General features: G+C 43.6%; 1 protein-coding gene across 7 annotated transcripts in view; it reads right to left on the reverse strand.

The window, feature by feature from the left end:
• The window catches only part of ZNF19 (zinc finger protein 19), a 29,749-nt gene continuing 11,444 nt past the window's right edge, over positions 1-18,305 (reverse strand). For 3 of the 7 annotated variants that reach the window (XM_044255783.1, XM_044255784.1, XM_044255786.1), the window contains exons 4-8: positions 11,681-11,846; positions 8,931-8,995; positions 5,763-5,889; positions 4,907-5,020; positions 1-2,246 (exon numbers count right to left, since the gene is read on the reverse strand). In XM_044255783.1, the coding sequence (XP_044111718.1) occupies positions 1,144-2,246; positions 4,907-5,020; positions 5,763-5,889; positions 8,931-8,963 (1,377 nt within the window). In that variant the 5' untranslated portion in view covers positions 8,964-8,995; positions 11,681-11,846 and the 3' untranslated portion in view covers positions 1-1,143. Of the gene's footprint in view, positions 2,247-4,906; positions 5,021-5,762; positions 5,890-8,629; positions 8,801-8,930; positions 8,996-11,680; positions 11,847-18,096 lie in introns of those variants that run through there. The other 4 variants (XM_044255785.1, XM_044255787.1, XM_044255788.1 and 1 more) reach the window with 4 other exon arrangements.

An 18,305-nucleotide genomic window follows, 5' to 3' on the forward strand; every position in this document is an offset into this window, starting at 1 on the left:
CCCCAGGGGTACAGGTCTGTGAATCGCCAGGTTTACACACTTCACAGAACTCCTTGATTTGTTCTTGATGTTCTCCTCCACCTCTAAGGAACTTACCAGTCTCCTCCAACAATCCCTCTACTGTTACTGACCTTCCCTCTGATCTCAACAAGGCAATACTGGAATGGCCAGGACACTGGTGGGTTCTGAAATCTGGCTGCCTGTATTTGAACCCCTGCTCTGCTACTGTGTCCTTGGGTCGCCAAATTAATCTTTGCCTCAACTGTAACATGGAGCTAATGACAACAACTACTTCATACAATTGTTTAAGTATATGCAGTGATTTAGGAAAAGTGCCTGGCACAGAATGTGTCACAAGCAGATCACTGCTGTGACATCATTTATTGAAGGGCAGCTATGGCTGACGTGGCAACATGTGAAACTAAGTCCCAGAGCCTGTTACTCTCACCAGTTTTATTCTAAGTGACTTTTACATGATCTGCCCTCAAAATAATCCGCCTCCCCCCGGGGCACCTGGGTGGCTCAGTCAGTTGAGCATCATCTGCCTTCGGCTCAGGTCATGATCCCAGGGTCCTCAGCAGTCCACAGGGACTGCTGGGACTACAGCTAAAGACTTTCCCACACATTATACACATAAAAACATTTCCCCACCAGGTTTATTATTCCTGAAGATTTTTGTTACAGTGGCTCTTTTGCAAGGGAAGAAAACCTACCCTAACCTTGCTTGAACAAAAAGACAACGAAACAAAAACAGAGTTAAATTGTACTGGTTACTGGAACTCAAAAGCCAGGCTGTATTTCTGGCTTCAAATATAGTTTAATGTAGTTGTTCAAACAGAAGCTTTGAGGGTGACTGCTCTTCAACTCTGATTTCTCTTTTGCTGCGTTGACGTTCTCCTCAGCCTCCACAAGAATCTAAGAGCTCCTCTCAGCTTTAAGACTAGGGGGGTAAAAGAAGAGTATTTCTTCCTAGTAACTCCTGCCAAGTCCTGCAGCTGTGACTGGACCACGCTGGGCAAACTACTGACATCTGAACCACCAGCCATGGCCGAGGGAAAGGAATGTGCAACTGAACCGGGCCTGTGTCACACATCCTGCTCCTGAGTGGAAGACAAAAAAGCCAAAGGCAAATTCAGTAATCTACTACCAGTAAAAGGGGGTGAAAAACTCTGGAAGGCCAAAATGACAAATGTCCAGGACAGGTTTGTCTCCAGGGTGGACACGCTCATGATGACCTAGCTTGGAAGAAGTCCTAAAGGTTTTTCCGTACTTGACACACTCATAGGTTTTCTCTGCAGTATGGCTTCTTTGATGCTGAAGAAGATTTCTTTTGCCAGTAAAGACTTTCCCACACGCATCACATAAATAGGAGGCCTCCTGAATATGGATCCTCAGATGCCTTTTTAATTGTTCCTGAGCACTAAAGGCTTTTCCACAATCTACACAGTCAAAGGGTTTCTCTTCACTGTGGACTCTCTGGTGCCGAGTTAATTTTGTATGAAAATTGAAGGCCTGCCCACAAATTTTACAAGAATAAGGCTTTTCCCCCGTGTGAATACGCTGATGTTGGCTAAGATGGGACGTCCTTCCAAAGCTCTTGCCGCACTCATTACATTCATAGGGTTTCTCTCCGCTGTGGATTTTCTGATGTCGAAGTAGTGGTGAATTACCAACAAAAGCTTTTCCACACTCATTACACTCATAAGGTCTCTCCCCAGTGTGGATTCTTTGATGTATAACAAACTCGGAACTGCTGGTAAAACTGTTTCCACACTCTCCACAGAGATAGGGCCGGTCCCCACTGTGGATTCTCTGATGCCTGATCAGATTGGCGTTATCATTAAAGGCTCGCCCACACTCTTCACACTGATAGGGTTTCTCTCCAGTGTGGATTCTCTGGTGCCGAATTAATGAAGAATTGCCATTAAAGGCTTTTCCACACTCATTACACTCAAAGGGTTTCTCCCCAGTGTGGATTCTCTGGTGTCGCACATAATACGAAAAATAACTGAAGCATTTCCCACACTCCTCACAGCTGAAGGGTTTCCTTGCACAGTGCATTCTCGGAACCTTTCCTTTAATGTTTTTCACTGTGGGGATTTCCTGGTGCTTTTCCAGTTCACAGGCTTCTAGAACGTTGGCTCCCTGAACAGCACTCTTCCGCAACCCATGTGACAATATCACATCTCTTTCTTCAGAAAGTCCCTGTGTTGATGTGGACTCATTGCCAATGCTGGTCTCAGTATCTAATATAACATAAAACACAAATGCCACCTGAGAATTATGCTAGAAACAAAACAGTATTGGAAATTATAGAGCCTTTAGAGATTATTATTCCAACCCCCACACTGGACTGCTGGCAAGACTAAAATCAAAGTGCGAACAGTCGAGGAGACATAGGGTATCGGTATACACAGCACACACCAGGTTGCTTCCCAAAGTTTTCCAGACTCCAGACTTTTTGAATAACTTCTCTCTGGTACATTCCATTATCTTTCCACCCTACCATATTCATAGACCTACAAAATAGCAAAGGCACAGGCCCTAAGAGCAAGTGGTGACACTGGGGCTGCGAGACTCAGAGTCAGAATGTACAAAAGAACAGAGTCAGAATACAAAGGTGATGAAGGAAAAAGATTCTTTTAAAAAATTCATACACTCAAATGGCCCCAAAGCCTGGAGACACTAAGCATTAAAGGCACTAGGCTGTGACAAGGCAGAGAGAGAAGAAAATCCCAGTCAGAGGTTCTCAGCTGCAGGACATCCCCCCAAAGTTGTTCACTGCAGGTTCACAGAGGACAACGAACTCCCTAAAATTGCTGGAAATTCCTGTCTTGTTATCAGACTCTCACAAAAGTCTGACTCTCAAACATGCAGAAACTTTATTTGGAAAGGAAGAATACAGCAAGATACAGCAAGACTGCAGAGCAGTTCTTCTCATTTTAGAAAAAGAAGACAAACAGCCACCTGTAAAATGGCATTCGTATTCCAAGACTGGATGCCATTTTACCTCAGTTAAAGTCAATCTAATTTTTTTTTTTTTTTTAAGATTAGTTATTTGCCAGAGATCGAGCGAGAGTGCACAAGCAGGGAGAACAGCAGGCAGGGGGAGAAGCAGGCTCCCTGCTGAGCAACTAGCCCAAGGCCAGGCTCAGTCTCAGGACCCTGGGATCATGACCCAAGCCACAGGCAGATGCTCAACCAACCGAGCCACCCAGGTGTCCCCAAGTCAATCTGTTTTATATAAAATGCTGGACTAATTTTGTTTTAACATTAATTTGGGTTACCTGGGACTCTTCTGCTCATTAATCAAGTTCATCCTTCCAGTGTGAGTTAAACTAGCAAGAGCCCTTGGAGAAAGGCGGTGGGAGAGGAGACATTGGAGACTGAAGGGAACAGGGCAACGAGCAGTATGGAAGAGAGTGCTCACAGCTGAGCCCTGGCGGTCTGCTCTTTACACCCGGCCTCGTTCTTGCTACGAGGGTGCTCATTTACGAAACCAGGACTTGGGCAATCAATGACCAAAATACTGTTTCTTTTCCTGCTGCCTCATAATCTGCCATCATCCAGATCAGGATCCCCTCAGCAGTTCTTCCAAGACACCACCTTCCTAGCCATTACCGCCACCTTCCTGCTGAAAACACAAAGCTGCCCAGATGCAGTGCCCTCAAGGTCTTTCCCTCCCACTTCTGCCCCCACTCATTCAAGCCATGTGCTGCCCTCTTACATCTCGTGCTTCCCAGCCACCTCAGGCCGTCTCCTCCCTTCCCCAGCTTCACTGCTCTACCAGCTCTCTCATCCCTCCTCTTCATCACCAACCATTTCCTTCTGCAGACCCTCAAAACCACTTGGGCTTAATGATCACCCCTTCACATCCAACCTTTTCTTACAGCAGTGTTTTTCAAACTGCCTTCAGATCAGGTCATGATCAGGGTCCGGATCGAGCCACACATCGGGTTCTCTGCTCACTGGGAAGCCTGCTTCCACCTCTCTCTGCCTACTTGTGATTTCTGTCTGTCAAATGAATAAATGAAAAAAAAAAAGGATAAAGCACTCAGATCCACCACACACCCTGCATTCTAGATTTTTAACACAGGCTGAGTGGCTAAGACATAGCAACTACCTTCATCCACATCACTGGCTGAGTAAAGGGGGTCAGGGTATACTGTAAACTAGGCCAACCTCAGACTCTAGAAAGCTTACTTGGGCTTTGTGTCCTAAGCTTCATGCTCCTCTACTGCTTACTAGAAAAGACAAATACTTATAAGTGCTCCAGAAATACCCATTTTAAAATATGCTCTCCAGGTGACTGTCCCTGGACATTAAACTGTAAAATTCTTCCGAACAATTTACTGGATACTCTACTCCTTTTCTTAGGCCAGATAATCTACCTCCTTTTTTTCCATATGGGATCCATTGTTGTAAGTCAAATTTGGAACATAAAACCTGCCACTGAAGCAGCTTACTTGAGCTGGTAACTTCTCAACTTCTCCTTCTGCTGTGCTCCCACAGCCCACTACCTATATACAAACAACAGCTTTTAACACACTTTTTAAAAGTTCTTTACATCTATCCCCATAGCATGTATCCTCCAGAGGTTTTTAAACAAAGCTTGGCACATGGCAAGGCTGGAAACCACCTGTGAACAAATCCATCTTGTCCAAAGAAGGGGGAACCACTTAGATAGGAAAAGCTGAAACTCAGAAAGGAGTAATGGATTCAAAAACTACATGAACCCTAAGGGGAACCTGTTATCTTGTTAAGAGTTAAAATTAATGGGAAAGGTTTCATATTTTACTTATAAAAGAAATCAACCATTTATTTAAATTCTTCCCAGCATGGTTTGTTTGAAAATACAGTGCCCTATAAAGTTCCATAGTTGCCAGTTCTAAACATTCCTCCTTACCTTTACAGATGTCTTTGGTCCCCTCTGCAGATGGGTTCTCCTGTGCCTCCAAGCCCCAAGGCAAATTCTCTCCCTCCAGAAGTGAGATCAGGATAGGTTTGGGCACTGGGTATCCTGCAAAGGGGGAGAAAACAGCACCTTTTAGCTGTGTGTCCAATGTGTCAAAAGAAGGAAAACCCCAAGGGCCTCGTAAGATAAGATCCACAGAACAAGGCTCAGGACTGGAGAAAGCCAAGATTTGATCAAGAAACCAAGCATCTGTGATCCTTTCCTACTTAAAGAATAGATAAGTTAGGGACGCCTGGGTGGCTCAGTTGGTTGGACGACTGCCTTCGGCTCAGGGCGTGATCCTGGAGTCCCGGGATCGAGTCCCACATCAGGCTCCCAGCTCCATGGGGAGTCTGCTTCGCTCTCTGACCTTCTCCTCGCTCATGCGCTCTCTCACTGTCTCTCTCTCTCAAATAAATAAATAAAATCTTTAAAAAAAAAAAAAAGAATAGATAAGTTAGTGAGATCCTACACACACAGGGAAGGGGTCACACCCTTCCCTAGACAAGCTAAGAAATTAGCTCTGGCAATGAAAACTATGTACTCCTTACTGTGCAGAGCCCCTTAGAAGATGGGATGTACTCTTACCAGGGGACAGCAATTCCATAAATTGCGACCAAACTGACCCAAGATCTCTCCCTACCCAGCAACCTTTGAAGTGGGTCATTTGGTTTCAGCCCTGGAGCCAGAGTGGAGGATACCAGAGACAACCACTCCCTCTCCACAATGCACACCCAGCCTATTAGGAGAGAACAAGGAAGGAAACAGGAAAGCACAGCTCTGAGTTCCAGAAGGAAAGCAGACTTACCCAGGGATGTCAAGTTCCCATAATTCTCCAGCATCACGCTTCTGTATAGGGCCTTCTGTGTGGGAGAAAGACCAGCCCATTCTGTCCGGGTGAAGTAGACAGCCACATCCTTAAAGGTCACCAACTCCTAAAACAAGAAGTTCCTGCTGCCCCAGAGCCAATTTTCTGACTCAGGGACAAGAGTACAGGGCACAGGGGACACTATGTATGAGGGGTCCTAATAGGGACAGCTAATAAGAAGAAGGGAAGAAACTGGATGTTGTACCAATAAATCACTATTTCTACAACCCAAAATCCAAAACTTCTTTAATTAACAGAAGGGCTTCCATTAGGACATGAAATATAATATTTCATAACATGGTAACACTCAAAAACCTTGGATAATCTCCCATTAATTAAACTTCCCAAAGCAAATTCTTTGATTTTATAAATACTTCTAATATTTTGTTGTTACACCTACGAATGGACATTAGCTTCAATCGATCTAGATTCCCACTCACAGGTAGCATGTCAGGACCTACCTGTTCCCCCTTCACTGCCTCAGTGCCCAGGTAATCAATCCATCTGTACCCGACAAATGTTCATTCTTTTTTTTAATTTTTTTAAAGATTTTATTTATTTGAGAGAGAGACAGTGAGAGAGAGCATGAGAGGGGAGAAGCTCAGAGGGAGAAGCAGACTCCCTGTGGAGCTGGAAGCCCAATGTGGGACTCAATCCTGGGACTCTGGGATCATGACCTGAGACAAAGGCAGTTGCTTAACCAACTGAGTCACCCAGGCGCCCACAAGTGCTCATTCTGCCCCAGATCTCAAGTCCACCTTAACAAGAAGAGCATCATGGTCTGCTCTGATGAGCCTGTCTCATCCAATCCCGATCTGTGTTTGAAGAGCTATACTGCCTGTCCTCAAGAACATCTAGCAGAGATCTTAGTGCCGCCTGGAGCAGTCTACTCTGATGGACTTCCTGATGGGTCTTCCTGGGAGAATCTGCTTTTGGAATCAAATTGCTGCTGGACAGCTCTTTTAGGGGATTTTCTTTATACATCCAAGACAATCTACAGTCGCTTCTACCAACCAAGTCTCAAGATTTTTCAACAGCCCCTCCTTTCCCTTCTCTGACGGCCCCAGCTTTACCTCCCCAGAAAGTGCCACCATCTGGTTTAGACCCTCTACCTACTCCTTAGACTTCAGTATCAACCTGGTTACCTGAACATGCAATGAATATCCTCCGACTTCCTAATGCCTCAGCTGATTCTGCAGATCCCCATCTTCCACTAGTTCCAGCACTCCCTGGTGACCTAATATGCCTGACCCATCAACTACACCAAATTTATCTTCCAACCAAAACTGGCTTTTCTAACTCACATAAACTAATCGGCACAATGAGCGACAATATTGTTTCCCTCAGTTAACAGTACCAATTTCAGCCCGGACACCTACACTACAACCTAAAATTTACCCGAGACTAACTCACTCCAGTCACTCCCCATTTCTCATATGCAGCTGGTAATCAGATCCTGCCATTTCATTGACCAAATATTTCCAGAATCTGACTCTTCTTCACCATCATATAATCAGTACCCTAGCTCAACAGCTGGGGACACTTAAACAGCTCCAATTCCAGGCTGTCCTGCATTGAATCCATCCTCAGCCAGCATATACAATGATCTATTTTAAAAATGACAACATGACCCACTAAACTCAATGACTTAATGAGTCAGCACTAACTACAACAGTGGTTCTTAAAGTGTGGTTTCCCAGAGCATAAGCAGCAGCAGGAGGAAGACCAGGAGAAGGAAGAGGACTGGGGGGGTGGGGGAGAGAAGGAGGGGAAAGAAGGGGAAAGGAGGAGGAGGAGGAGGAGGAGAAGAACCTGAAAACCTTTTGGAAATCAAACTGTTAGGCCCCACCTGAAAGCAATTTCTGCTTTAATGAGCCCTCCAGATGATTCTGGAGCACACTAAAGTTTGAGAACCCTGGACTAGAGGATAAAACCAAAGCTCAGGACACTGAGCTTCATCAGGTGGTAAGTAGTGAGAGGAAGGCATGAGACTGTACACAGAGCAACTAGCTGGAATGATCTGCCAACAAAAATCCCAGAAAAGGAATGATAAACCATGAATGATGGCAATATAAAATATGGGACAAGTGAGAGATAGCAGGCAGAAGGAGCTGGGACTTGGTGCCTCTCTAGAAGTGGTATCAAAGGAGAGTGAGTCAACAATCGCTCCACAGTCTGGAAACTGACTGGTCAGGACTGTGTGATATGGTGGTACCAGTGACTCACTAGCACTTACAGAAGGTCGGAAGAGGGTGGAAGCTATCGGGAAGATACTGCATCGATTAAAGTGAAGGAGAGGGACCTAAAAGATGTCAGAAATCCAGGATTGGGACTTGGGATATGATTCATGGATGTTAAGTTACTGGATAAATAAGTCCCAAAAAGAGGAAATGATAATCAACACCTAGCGACTCCCCAGTTAAAAAGTGAACTACAACTCAAGAAATCAATTTCCCAGTTCCACAAATGTAAAGTCTTTAAGGCTTACTTTACAAATGAAAGTCCATCAGAATACAGAGTTCAACCATTTGGCTCAAGACCACAGAGTCCTGATGGGTGTCCCATCCTAGCGCAGAAGATTTCCCCCATCACAGCCTGCTGGTGCCTCACCTTAGCCAGCAATATTGACATTAAGGATGATATATTTTCCCTGGTTATGAAGCCAAACTTCTTTAAGAGGACAAAGGCTAAGAGCCCCTTTTTTCTTGTCTTCTTCCTGCTTGCCCTCTGCCCCCACCTCCCAAGAACTTCGAAACTTCACTGATCTCAATCACTTCCACCAAACACTGGATACTTATGCCACCAACCTGAGTCCCTCATTCTCAGAGATCCCTCCATGGGGGTCCCTACTGAACCTGGGCGCTCTCCAGTTCAGCAGAGAGCTAGAGAACAGGAGACCACTGATTCCCCGGACACTTCCTCCAGCCAGTGTTTGCCAAGCTTCTGGCTGCTTAGCCCCTCACCATCAACATCCAGTCCTACAGGAGAGAAAGAAAAGATGCCTTCCTGCTGCTTTGGCTCTAAGAGTCTCGCCAGAATTATCCCTCTCTTGTCCCATTTCTTTCAGATTAGATCTCTGAAGGCTAACTTGAGGGAGTCACAGCTCACCTGGTGCCAGGCGTTCAGGGGCATGGCTGCCATCACCTTGGCTCCCTCTCGGTGAAGGGCAGGGGCTGAGGGGAAGAAGCAAAGAGAACCATGAGTGAGCTTGGCCCAGTCAAAGGCTCTCCTTTAAACCAACAAACCTGGGGCCAATAACAACAGCAGCCATCATTTATCCAATGCCCATTGGAGAAGTGGCATGTATTTCTTCCTTCACCCACTCCATAAAATGAAGTGTGACTTCGGAAGAAACAGATTTTGAAAGGGTAAGTAACTTGCCCTCAGGCACCGGAGCCTGTACCACCATCGAGCCATTCCGCCTGTCCTGGGTAAGATGTAAGTGCGGGGGGAACAGGAGTACACAAAGAGCAAAACAAGCAAAGACCAAAGAGCAAAACCTAAGAAGAGGAAACCCAGGCTTTTATTTAAAAAAAAAAAAAAAAAAAAAACTGATCCTGGTTAGTTCAGTCTGTTAAGCATCCAACTCTTGATTTCAGCTCAGGTCAGGATCTAGGGATCACGGATCTACTCCCACGTTGAGTACCCCCCGAGCCCTCCGCGCAGAGTCTGCTTGTCCCTCTCCCTCTGATCCTCCCCCTGCTCGCACTCTTGTGCTGTCAAACAAGCAAATAAATAAAAATTTTTAAAAACTCAAAACTTTTACAGAGAAACCTAAAAAGGAAAAAAATGTTATTGGATGTAAAATCCATTCAGTCTCCACTTTAATGCTCTGAATTTTCTTTTTCCCAAATGAGAAAACAAGGCTATGAGAATAATTTTCTTTACCAAGGTCACAAGGTGGTAGATGAACCTGGATTCCAACCAGATGTACCATATTCCAAAGGTCACATTTTCAGTTAACTACACTAGATCACTTCCAGTAATAATCCCAAAAGGATCTTTTAGAGCCTGATACAGTGATTCTGAGGTTAATATGGAATAGTCACCAAGAAAATCGAGAGAAGAGAATCACAGAGTAAGTCTTTCTTTTCTTTTTGTTCACCACTCTATTCTAGGACCCAGTGGTGACTGATTAGCAAAGGACCATGAAAGGCCACCTCACCAAGCCAAAATGCTAGGTTATTACTTTAACCATATCATCCCCTACAGACACTTTGTATTTTTTTTTTTTTTTAAGATTTTACTTATTCATTTGACAGAGAGAGACACTGCAGAACCACCAGCAGGGGGAGCGGGAGAGTGAGAAGCAGGCTTCCTGCTGAGCAAGGAGCCTGATGCGGGGCTAGTTCCCAGGGTCCTGGGATGAGGACCTGAGCCAAAGGCAGATGCTTAACAACTGAGCCACCCAAGTGCCCCGACACTTTGTATTCTTACTAAGCAGTCATATCCTGCCCCAAAGCCACCATCTTCCCTAACCTCACTGTATGCTGTCATTTCCTGCTGGCCTCATCTTGTGCCACCCCCTCCTTCGTTCAGCCACTCTGGCCTTCCTTCAGTTCTCTACTGTGCTAATCCCAGGCCTTTGTACCTGCTATTGCCTCTGTATGAACTAGTCTTCATCAGCCTTAGGACCTTTGTAACTGATAGGGTCTGCCTACAATACTCTCCAGCAGCCTGACCCTAGTTCACCTAGATAATACTAGATCATCCTTCAGATTGTCCTCTACAAACCAAGTTAGCTTCCCATGTTAGAATCTCCACTCATACCGTGTTCCCTTTACTGTATACCACCTCTCCCAGTTTGAGATTATACATTTGCATTAATTTGTGCTTTATTCACTCAACATTTATCGTATACCTCATTCACTCCAGGCCAAGTGTGAGATACAGGAGAGAGAGGGAAAACGGGTGTGACCTTCTGTCATGGAGCTTTGTCCACACTAAAGGAAGGACACATACAAATCAAAGATTCTCATAAATAACAAAGATCATAACTGCGATCAGTGCCAGGGAAACCTATCCTAGATGGGAAGACTTAGGGATAGGAATTAACTAAGTTAAAAACGCATGTTCTGGGAGCGCCCGGGTGGCTCAGTGGATTAAGACTCTGCCTTCCGCTCAGGTCATGATCCCAAAGTCCTGGGATGGAGTCCCGCATCGGACTCTCTGCTCAGCGGGGAGCCTGCTTCCTCCTCTCTCTCTCTCTCTCTCTCTCTCTACTTGTGATCTCTCTCTGTCAAATAAATAAATAAAATCTTAAAAAAAAAAAAAAAACAAACACATGTTCTGGAGGTGAAAAGCCAAGAAGGCTGTAGCATGGCCAAGGAAGAGTGTGCTGCAAAACGAGGGTGTAGAGTTGTAGAAGACGCAGCCATGCAGGGACCTGTGCACACGTTAAGGAGCTGGTCTTTCGCCGGAGCGCAACAGGCCACAGCTACTGGGCTGCAAGCAGGTGGCGTCCATCGATCACGTTTGAGGACTATGTGACTTTCCCACTAAACTGAAAGCTCCCGGAGGGTGAGGCCCACGCTGGGCTCCTTTCCAGCCGCATCCCCGGAACTTGGAGCCGCAGCTGCCCGGCAGCGGCTCGGTAGGTAGTGGTGGAGCCGAAGGGCAGGGCTCCGCCGCCGTGTCGCGCACACAGAGCGCCTACTTTCCGTCCACAGCTCCTCGTCCCAAAGCGGCAGCTGTGGGCTGGGGCGAGCGAAGCCACCCAAGGGACGGCAGCACTGGCCGGCAGGCAGCCAGCCTCCGCCTCCCTCCACCACGGCTTCCGGGACGCTGGAGGCGGCCTCCTCCAAGGGCGAAGGGTGCGCCCCTAGCAGAGACGCCCGGCGACGAAGCCCACCACTCACCTCAGAAAAGGCGCAGTGTGCAGCGTGACCGGAAGCGCGTCACCGCCGGGCCCCGTCGCCCGAGACTCACGAGCTCCTCTCTAGGACGTCGGAGCGCGCCGCTCGGTGGTCCCCAGGCTTCGGGCCCCGGGGGGCGGGGGCTTCTTAACCAGCGGTCCTCGGAGACCTTGAATGGCAGAGAAAGCGGACGGTTGTTTTCGCTGATCTCTAACTGACATTTAGCATTTCCTTCAATTATGTATTGGCAACAAACCACATTACTATCAGCAGTAACCTGTGACTTTGCCACCAAAAGAAATCACAGATATTTTCATATCATATCACAGTTAATGCAGGTATCTCAAAATATAAGCTATTCTCATCCCTAATTTGAAATTGTCATTGTTGTTATTAGGGCTCACCTTTAGATTTTGACATTTCATTTTACCACAGTGGTAAAGGCACACATATACTAATGTATCCCAGATTTTTTTTAATTTTTTAAAAGATTATTTATTTATTTATTTATTTGACAGAAAGAGATCACAAGTAGGCAGAGAAACAGGCAGAGAGAGAGGAGGAAGCAGGCTCCCTGCCGAGCAGGGAGGCCGATGTGGGGCTCGATCCCAGGACCCTGAGATCATGACCTGAGCCGAAGGCAGAGGCTTTAACCCACTGAGCCACCCAGGCACCCCAACCATTTAACTATATTTTAATATAACTAGTTTTAGAGTGGTCCACAGATGTCATCACAATGCCAAAGAGATAGGCAATAAAACCAAACCAAAACAAAACAAAACAAAAACAAACAAACAAAAAATCCTGTCCTCAGGGGTAAAGATCCAGTCACATTAAGAAAGACCAGGATTGAGAAGGGATACTATTTTAGAACTATTTAGGAAATGAAAATAGTGGAGATTTTTTTAAAAAAGATCAAATAACGGATAATGAGGAAAGGGAACAATCTATTCTAGCCACAAAGTTTGGGTAACGTGATAGATGAAGGTGTCATTAACTAAGACTCAGTTAATTCAGGAATTCAGGAAGAGGAGCTGGACTCAGGCAGGAAGATTATAGAAATTGGTTCTAGAAATACTGAATACACACACACAAACACATGCTTTATTAAAATGTAATTCATATCCCACACTAATGTATACAACTTAGTAGTTTTAGGTATATTAAAAGAATTGCACAACCATCACCACAATCAGTTTTAGAACAGTTTCATCATTCCCAAAAAGAAACCCTATAACCATCAGCACTAGCATTCACTTTCCATCTTCCCTGTGATAGGCAGAGTAATGGTCCCCTCAAACATGTCTGGAACTTACATGTTAGGTTACGTAACAAAGAAACAGTAAGGTTGCAGATGGAATTAAATTGCTTATCAGCTGATTTGAAAATAAGATTATCCTGGATTATCTAGATGGTCCCAGTATACTCATAAGAGTCCTTAAAAGTGGAGAGATCACAGGAAGAGGTCACTGGAACCACAGAGGTGACAGATTGAGAGAAACTTGTCCCAACATGGCTGGCTTTGAAGCTAGAGGAAAAGAGCCACAAACCAAGAAAAGTGGCCTCTAGAAACTAGAAAAGGCAAGAAAATAGTCCTTCCTTAGCCAACACTTGGAATTTAGCCCAATGAAACACATTTTGGACTTCTGACTTCTAGAACTGTAAGATAAATTAATAAACACATAGAGTAAGTGTGTGTTAAGTCACTGTTCATGGTAATTTGTTACAGCAGCAAACAGAAAATTAATACAACCCCCATGTGAAGATTTCCTCCATTCCCAAACAACTACTGATCTACTTTCAGATCTACAGACTTGCCTATTCTGGGCATTTACTCATATAATGTCCATTAAATCTGGACAAGAAACAAACAAAGTTTTTACTGTTGGTAATTTTATTAGTCTTTAGAATAATGGAAACCTATGTGTTTACTGAGTGGCAAGACTTGGGAAGAGCTTGATTAATTTGCTTGGGGAAGAAGGTTGCTATACTTTTAATCTGCACAAACTCAAAAACAACAACAGCAAAAGACTACCCCAATGAGGAGAAATGTCTCAATTATCTCTGGTCAATGACTACTCCAAGCAGAGAGACAGTGTGATTTGAGTTGTACTCTGAAGTACTTTGGACAAACTACATATTGTGTCATCTTTCAACCCTGGCCGTGAGCATTAGCAGATGTGTCCGACCAAGACTTGAACTTAGGTGCCCTATTTCTCCATGACATTGTATTGATTTTTATGCAAGTCTTTTTTTCCCCTTCAAACTATTTAGTAAATATAACAAGATTACTGTCACAGGTGAATGGCAGGTGAACAATTACTGTCACAGGTGACTTATGGGGGAGAATTAGAACTTAAGCAGTGTTACTTATTTCCTGCATAGTCACATTTCATGAATCAGAGTGCATACTATTCTTGATATTTAGAGAGAAATTCAGCAGGATTTTGCAATCTGGGTTTCCCTGTCCAAGACTCTAATCCAATGTCCTTAGGATCATTAGAATGGGGAAAAGCTAGCCACCTGAAATTCTTTTTGCTTAAATGATGAGTAATTTCCACTCCCAGCTGCCCACATGGTATTCCAGTTGAGTCTTCAGGGTTAATAAATAGCTAACTGGTACTGTTCTATTGTACCACCTACAAGAAAATGTATACTCATACCCAGGTCTATTGTGATATCTACCATCAAACATAATTATCTTAAAGCCTTGGCCACTCCCCAGATTCCAATAGAGGCCACTTCCTGTCTTGGTCACTTCATGGCCTGAATAACCGGCTCTCCCTCTAACTCCTATGTTATCTAACTTAAATTTAGACTAAGAGCACTGTAAGTCAGGGGACCCAGAATATAGCATATGATCACGACACATTTGCTGTTATTCCTGACTTTAAAGTGGTGGGGGAAATATCAACTTCTCTCCCAGCTCTCTGAAAAGCCTGGCCACAAATGGATTGAAGTTATAGTGGAACTTAAGTTCCACACACAAAACTTGGCTGCCCCAAAAGGCACTGTTAAAACTCAATGTTTTGTTGCAGTGGCTACAAAGACACAGGATTTGGTATGGATTGTTTCCTTGCAGCTGAAAATATACTGAATGGTGACAGAAAGAACGCCTTCCATCCAAGATTGGGTACAAGGCAGGTATGTCTGCTCTTACCACTACTATTCAACACTGTACTGGGAGTCCTAACAAGTACAAGGAAGGCCAGAAAAGAAAGGGCATACAGATCGGAAAGGAAGAAATAAAACTTACTATTTGCAAAAGGACATAACTGTCTACCCAGAAAATCCCAGGGCACCAGGGTGGCTCAGTTGGTTAAGAGTCTGCCTTCAAGGGTTTTAGAGGGGAATGGGATGGGTGGGTGGGTGAGACTCGTGGTGGGTAGTGAGGGCACCTACTGCATGGAGTCCTGGGTGTGGTACATAAACAATAAATCTTGGAACACTGAAAAAATAAAAATAAAAATAAACTTAAAAAAGAGTCTGCCTTCGGCTTAGGTCATGATCCCAGGGTCCTGGGGTCGAGTCCCATGTCGGGATCACTGCCAGTGCGGAGTCTGTTTCTCCCTCTCCCTCTACCTGCAGCTCCCCCTGCTTGTGTTCTCTCTCTCTCTCTGTCAAAGAAAAAGAAAGAAAGAAAGAAAGAAAGAAAGGGAAATCCCAAAGAATCTACAAAATTTCCTAGAGCTAACAAGTGAGTTTAGCAAGGTCACAGAATTAAAGTCAAGGTACAAAAAAGAAAAAAAAATAATTGTTGGAAACTGAAATTTCTAATAGTAATCTTTTCTATGATACAAATACAATTTTAATAAATTTTCAAAAACAGTACCATTTACAATAGCACAAAAAAATCACAAAATATTTAGGTATAAATCTAAAAATATACCCAAGATATGCATGCTGAAAACTACAAAATAATGACAAATGAAAGAATACCTAACACACAGAGAGATGTAGTATTCATTGACTGAAAAATATTGTTAAGATGTCAATTCTCCCCAATTCATCTATACATTAAAAGCAATCCAATCAAAATCCCAGCAAAACCTTTTGCAGAAGTGAATAAAATGACTCAATTATATGTCAATCATACAATAAAGCTAACAACAACAACAACAACAAGCAGTAGAGACAGGAGGGCAATACTGGGTAATAGTGCAAGGGCTCTTAAGTCAGACTGCCTGGGTTTGAGTCTCAGCTCCTACACTTATTTGCTGTATCTCTGGGCAACCTACTTAACCTCTTTGTTCTTCAATTTCCTAACTGAAACAAGGTAACAGTATCTACTTCAAAGGATGCTGGGAGGATCCCAGTTAATGGGAATTACCTAGCATAGGAAAGCACACACAATGTACTGGTTATTAGTGTTTATTAAAGAACAGCTATAACAATAAAAGACTAATATTCTGTTGGGGAGGCAACAATTGAAACAAACTTTAACTCAAGTGACTTCAACCATTTCCTTGCTTGAATGACTTTGGGCATCTCTGCACAATTTTAAGTCCATTACTAAAAGATGACCTCCCAATGTCCTCCCCACTGGGGAAATTGCTGTCAAATAAGGAGTTGATAAAGTTGTCTTCTCAAGGCAAGACTGCAGACAGCAAGGTAATATGGAATTGAGAACTGTCCTGACAAGCAGACGATAGTACGGGGAGGCATGGGACAAAACAAGGTACAGACTGACATGCATGCAAAGAAGAGGATTTGTTCCTAATTTTACAAAAATATACCTTTATGATCTCTCTAGATTAGGGGACAAAAATTCGATTTTCATGACTGGGGTCAGGCAGAGTGTTACAAATAGTATCTAGTGGGGAGAGGTCAGTGGGTAAGTTAAACATCCTGCAATGTATAGGATAGCATCAACAAAAAATCATCAGGTCCCAAATGCTGACAGAATCAAGTTTGAGGAATCCTGCTGTAGACAGATAACCAAGGCCATTTCCTTGGTTATTAGAGTCCCCTAACCAAATCAAAGGTCATGGTAGCCATGTTATTCCAGGCATTATAAGGATGAATGTCAAGATTTTGCATGCAAATGTATAAGTAATAAAAACTCTTCATACAGATTTTGCTGACCAACAGATTTAGGAATGCTAAGGAACATATATTGAAAATATTTTTAAAAATAGGATCGTCTGGGTAAAAGGCAGGGCTAATGATTTGTAAATGTCAGTAAGAAATTATAAATTACCAACATTGGTTCAAGAAGAAAAAGTGAAATTGGATCAATGCCATAGAAGGAACTGATAAAGTAATCAAAGATCTCTTGTCCTCTATGCTACCCCCAACTAAAGCAACTGGCCTAGCCAGCATTATTAGGTGGACTTTTCTCCAAATTTCCAGGGAACAGATAATTGCTAGGCTTTTGAAACTGTTCTAATGTACAGAAAAAGAAGAGCCTCCTAGCTATTTCTAGCAATCTCATATAACTCAGTTCCCAATCTTGACAAAGATGGAAAAAAATTACAGGGCACTCATACATATGAATATAGATGACAAGATCCTAAATATACTAACAAATACTATCCAGCAAGATATAAAGAAATGTGTACTACCATATCCAACTAGGATTATGAGAATATAAATATGACTAAATATTAGAAAAACACTAGTATAATTAACTATAGATAGGTCAAAAAGGAAACATCTGGTAAGATCTAAAATAAGATTAAAAATTCAGCATCCACTTCTGTCAGAAACTGAGTAGGAAGTAAACAAGGCTTTCCATTTAATACCATACATCTTCCCTACAGAATATTCATTGATAGAATTTAGTTTTTTGTTTGTTTTGTTTTGTTTTTTTTAAAAGATTTTATTTATTTGACAGAGGGAGGGAGCAAGTAAGGGAGAGCGGCAGAGGGAGAGAGAGAAGCAGGCTTCCCACTGAGCAGGGAGCCTGATGTGGGGCTCGATCCCAGGACCCTGAGATCATGAGCCAAAGGCAGATGCTTAACAGATTGAGCCAGCCAGGTGTCCCAAGATTTAGTTTTTGAGTAACTTGAAAGCCTGGCTGGCTTATTCAGTAGAACATGTGACTTCTTAGCTCATGAGTTCAAGTCCTGTGTTGGGCAGGGATCCTACTTAAAACAAAGAAAAGCACTTACAGTAACTTGAAATTTTCATTTCAGTGCTTAAATTGCTGTAACTTCCATTCATTTGGGATACCTGAATGTTAACATGCCTTAACTGAGAGTTAATGGCTTTCCCACATTCATACTAAAGTGCCTCTGCACAAACCATCAAAATCACAGCTACAGTGTTGCCAACATACCATACGTACGAAAGGTTTCTGCATACCATGGACTTAGTGACTCCAAATTAAGTTTATGCTAACTCTGAAGGCTTTGAAACATGTGAGACATTGAAATGGATCAGTATCACCAAGGAAAGAAAACCCAACTCAAAATTACCTAAGCAAAAACCTGAAATTTGTTGATTCATGTCACTGAAACACCCAGAGGTAGATCTGGTTCTCTGCATTTCTCTCTTATATGCAGGGCTAGCCTCTTCTCACCCTTCATGATGGATCAGAGCTAACACCCGAGTCCGGCAGAATGAAATGTTGCTTCCTGGTAGGTTCAGCGCCTGATTAGATGGGCCTCATCACCTGAACCCAACA

This window comes from Neovison vison, chromosome 7, assembly GCF_020171115.1.
Source record: "Neovison vison isolate M4711 chromosome 7, ASM_NN_V1, whole genome shotgun sequence".
NCBI classification, from domain to species: domain Eukaryota; kingdom Metazoa; phylum Chordata; class Mammalia; order Carnivora; family Mustelidae; genus Neogale; species Neogale vison.